This window comes from Nansenia antarctica (assembly GCF_963989245.1).
Source record: "Nansenia antarctica genome assembly, chromosome: 7".
Classification (NCBI taxonomy): domain Eukaryota; kingdom Metazoa; phylum Chordata; class Actinopteri; order Argentiniformes; family Microstomatidae; genus Nansenia; species Nansenia antarctica.
Window position 1 is genome coordinate 50,436,402 of NC_137677.1, and position 5,000 is coordinate 50,441,401.

The following is a 5,000-nucleotide window of genomic DNA, read 5'->3' on the forward strand; positions in this document are numbered from 1 at the left end:
GACATCTTGACAGACAAAATGTCTTATTTTGGTTAATTAAGACATCTTAAGACATCTCAAGACAAGGTGATGGCTGGGTATGGGTCGATTTGGAATTCAATACGGGTCGATTCACCACCGCCCCCCTTTCCCTGATCAGACCACACGGGGGGACTAGGGAGGGATTCCGATCGCAGTGTGGTGGGCGGAGGAGGAGGAGCAGGAAGTGGAGGAAGTGGTTGCAGCACAGATTGGATGTGTTTCTGCAGCAACTCTCAGTAGTGGAAGCGGAGCTGACCACCGAGTTGTTCTGGAGAGAGTGAGGAAGTCGGGACGCCGGTTGGAGGGGAGAGTGATCCATTTCTTTAGGGGTTTACTGGAGTGGAGGTTTATGTCCCCCTACCTGTCTGGACGGTGTACGATCAGGAACACCCGGTCGTAGAGGCGCGAGCATTATGCATTCGGACTGCAGACTGCTATGGGCAGAGCAGCAGCAGAGGTAATGGTGGGCTGCAGGGGGGGGCCAGAGACAGGGGGGGCCAGGGGGGCTTTCTTCCTCCTGTCGATCCTCATCATCCTCCTCCTCCTCACCGCGAGAAGCAGCCGAGCGCAGAAAGGTGGGTGCCCCATCGCGACGAGCCGCAACCGAGAGACACACAAAGTCCGTTACTTTGGGGTTTAATTGTTCCAAACACACACACACACACACACACACACACACACACGCACGCACGCACGCACGCACACACACACACACACACACACACACACACACACACACACACACACACACACACACACACACACACACACACACACACACACACTCTTCTCTGAAGTTACTTTCTTACCATTGAGATCGTTATGCAAGAGTAGAGAGAGTAGACGCTTAACGGGACCGGGGTCTGAAGCCTACCTTACATGGATCGGTTGCTTCGTTCTTTGCCCCATCCGAAATATGGAGTCAATAATAATATGATGTTTCCGGGACAATAAGCCCCGCAAAACAAGTTGTTTTGTAGCCTAGATGTTGAAACAGTACCGAGTTTTGTGACCCATTCGAATTGTTTCGCTCTTAGACTAGAATCTTTTTCGTGGAAAGTGGAGTTAGTCTGGGCCAGTTAGACAGGGTTAGTTAGTCTGGTTCAGTTAGACATGGTTAGTTAGTCTGGCCAGTTAGACAGGGTTAGTTAGACAGGGTTAGTTAGTCTGGTTCAGTTAGACAGGGTTAGTTAGTCTGGCCAGTTAGACAGGGTTAGTTAGACAGGGTTAGTTATTCTGGCCAGTTAGACAGGGTTAGTTAGTCTGGCCAGTTAGACAGGGTTAGTTAGTCTGGTTCAGTTAGACAGGGTCAGTTAGACAGGGTTAGTTAGACAGGGTTAGTTAGTCTGGTTCAGTTAGACAGGGTTAGTTAGACAGGGTTAGTTAGACAGGGTTAGTTAGTCAGGGTTAGTTAGTCTGGTTCAGTTAGACAGGGTTAGTTAGACAGGGTTAGTTAGTCAGGGTTAGTTAGACAGGGTTAGTTAGACAGGGTTAGTTAGTCTGGCCAGTTAGACAGGGTTAGTTAGTCTGGTTCAGTTAGTCTGGCCAGTTAGACAGGGTTAGTTAGACTGGCCAGTTAGACAGGGTTAGTTAGTCTGGGTTAGTTAGACAGGGTTAGTTAGTCTGGTTCAGTTAGACAGGGTTAGTTAGACAGGGTTAGTTAGTCTGGTCCAGTTAGACAGGGTTAGTTAGACAGGGCCAGTTAGACAGGGTTAGTTAGTCTGGTTCAGTTAGACAGGGTTAGTTAGACTGGCCAGTTAGACAGGGTTAGTTAGTCTGGTTCAGTTAGACAGGGTTAGTTAGTCTGGTTCAGTTAGACAGGGTTAGTTAGACAGGGTTAGTTAGTCTGGTTCAGTTAGACAGGGTTAGTTAGTCTGGTTCAGTTAGACAGGGTTAGTTAGACAGGGTTAGTTAGACAGGGTTAGTTAGTCTGGAGGGTTAGACAGGGTTAGTTAGACAGGGTTAGTTAGTCTGGTTCAGTTAGACAGGGTTAGTTAGTCTGGTTCAGTTAGACAGGGTTAGTTAGTCTGGTTCAGTTAGACAGGGTTAGTTAGACTGGCCAGTTAGACAGGGTTAGTTAGACAGGGTTAGTTAGACAGGGTTAGTTAGTCTGGTTCAGTTAGACAGGGTTAGTTAGTCTGGCCGGTTAGACAGGGTTAGTTAGTCTGGTTCAGTTAGTCTGGTTCAGTTAGACAGGGTTAGTTAGTCTGGCCCAGTTAGACAGGGTTAGTTAGACAGGGTTAGTTAGACAGGGTTAGTTAGACAGGGTTAGTTAGACAGGGTTAGTTAGACAGGGTTAGTTAGACAGGGTTAGTTAGACTGGTTCAGTTAGACAGGGTTAGTTAGACAGGGTTAGTTAGTCTGGAGTAGGGGTGTAACGGATCACCTAACTCACGGATCGGATCGTGTCACGGATTTTGAGTCACGGATCGGATCATTTTTCGGATCAACACAAAACATATATATTTTTTAATAAAAACAAAATTTTCCTTGAATTCTGTAAAAACACCACTTTTAATGTGTGAAACAAAAAAACAACATTCAAGATGTCAAAACTGATATATATATCACATATATATAACATCTATATATAACAACATATATATATATAACAACATATATATAACATCACTGCTGCAAAGTAACAGAGTACTTTTTTTGTGTGTTTACACAATCACCCAGGCTGCTTAGCGGGTGATATGACGTGATATAATTGGGACAGAGATGAGTGAATGAATGTTGTTGTCAACTCAGTACACATGCAGAGAGTGAGAATAAAGCGCACATGATTGTTTTTCTACCGGTTACATTTGAATGAATGAATGGTCTTTATTGTCATTGCTACAGTACAGGTACCAAACAACGAAATTTAGGAGGGGTGGCTCCCCTGGTGTTAGAAAAAAAAAAAAAAAAAAAAAAACGATTTTGCTATTGATCCGCGGTACACATGCGTTCCGAACCGTGGATGGCGATCCGAACGGATCACGGATTATCCGTGATCCGTTACACCCCTAGTCTGGAGGGATTCATGTGGTCAGGAGGAGAAAGCGATAACACCGTTTGGCCAAATTGTAACCGAGGGGGGGAAGGGCTGAGCTGTGGGTACTTTAAGAGACATGTTGACCATACCTGTGTTGTGTAATAGCCACATTTAAGCCAGTAGTTGTTCCGTGTTGTTGAAAAAAATAAAAAGCTATCATTTTGTTATTCTATATTAGCCGAGAGCAGCTTTCTTCGTCGCCCCACTGGGCCGGGGGGAGCCTGTTGTGTTTGTGTCCAGTGTGTCTGGACCAGGTCCAAACCTCCACCAGCCCGACCAGGGACCGTCCGCGGCTTCACGTGGCTCTGTTATCAGTCTGACCTGGTCAAGTTAGCTTCACAGCAATGTATAACTATATCTGCTGTTGGCCTCTACTTCAGTGTTCTCCAAACTGGGAGCCAATTATAGCTTTGGACTTTTCCAATGTTTTCAGTTAGGACATGACCACCCCCCCCCCACACACACACACCCACACACACACACACACACACACACACACAAAGATCTGTGTATATTTTCCATTCAGTCATTGTTTGTCCCTGCTGCAGGTGATGGCTGCGGCCCCAGTGTGTTGGGCCCCAGCAGTGGGACCCTGTCGTCTCTGGACTACCCTGGGACCTACCCCAACCACACGGTGTGTGAGTGGGAGATCAGCGTGGCCCAGGACACACAGCTACACTTCCGCTTCGCCGACCTGGATATAGAGGACAACAACTGCCAGGTCAACTACCTCAGGATCTACGACGGCATCGGACCGCAGAGGAGCGAGATCGGTGAGGGAGGGAGACACAGATGGGGAGAGAGAGAGAGAGACACACACACACACACACACACAAACACACACAGCACTACTTGATACAGCGGGATCTTCAGACCTGACAGCAATAACCAACTGACCCGACCGTCTTCCTCCTTACCCCCGCCTCTGTTCCTCCCCACCTCTTTCCTTCTCTCTCTCTCTCTCTCTCTCTCTCTCTCTCTCTCTCTCTCTCTCTCTCTCTCTCTCTCTCCTGCTCCATCCCCCCTTCTTCGGTTCTGTAGTGAAGTTCTGTGGTCTGGGTCTGAAGGTTCCTGAGCTGATCCAGTCCAAGGGGAACCAGGTCACGGTCCAGTTCATGAGTGGAACCCACCGCACCGGGCGAGGCTTCTTCCTGTCCTACTCCACCACAGAACACCCAGGTATGCTTCAGAGGTCAGGGGTAACACTTCCTGTGTGTGTGTGTGTGTGTGTGTGTGTGTGTGTGTGTGTTGTCATGTTACTGCAGCCTGGGTCAAAACCCTCAGGTGTCCCCATAGATGTGTCAGAGAATGGGTTGACATTATTTGTAGGTCATGCAGAGATCAGTGTTGACATGAGATTTGGGTCATGTTGAAGTTATTATGGGTTGTGTAAAGTTGCCTTGATGTGACCGTACATGTGTGATTGAGAGTTATACGCTCTCATGTGAGTCTGATTATATGGATGCTTCCCTACACCCTCCTCTCTCTCTCTCTCTCTCTCTCTCTCTCTCTCTCTCTCTCTCTCTCTCTCTCTCTCTCTCTCTCTCTCTCTTGCCCCCTCATTTTAGTTAACCCTCTTTCTCCTCTTCACTCTGCACTCTTCTCTCCTGCCTTTTCACTGTTTACTATTCCACCCCTCTCTACTACTTCCACCTCTTCTTCCTCCCCCCATTCCTTCATGAGAGAGAATGACTCCTCCTCCTCCTCCTCTCTCCACGCCGGCTGTGGGTTCTCTGTAAGTGGTGGCTCGTGTTGCTCTGCCTCAGCCCACAGTCACTACCAGGCTGTCAGTCTGTCGCAGATAGGGACTGAGGGTTAAAGGGGGGGGGCGTCTTTAATGGAGTTAAAAAAAAAGGAGACGGAAGAGAAGTGCCTTCGGTTTTACTTTAACATGACAGGCCTGGAGCATGTCTGGAAAGCATTAGAGCTGGGCTTCTTA

At 47.8% G+C, this 5,000-nt stretch overlaps 1 protein-coding gene across 1 annotated transcript in view; it reads left to right on the top strand.

The window, feature by feature from the left end:
* Positions 1-481: 481 nt before the first annotated feature.
* Positions 482-5,000, top strand: part of dcbld2 (discoidin, CUB and LCCL domain containing 2) — a gene marked incomplete at both ends in the record, with an annotated part of 17,389 nt that continues 12,870 nt past the window's right edge. The window contains 3 exons of the mRNA XM_080536871.1: positions 482-596; positions 3,610-3,834; positions 4,103-4,240. Coding sequence (XP_080392997.1) covers positions 482-596; positions 3,610-3,834; positions 4,103-4,240 — 478 coding nt within the window. The remainder of the gene's footprint in view (positions 597-3,609; positions 3,835-4,102; positions 4,241-5,000) is intronic.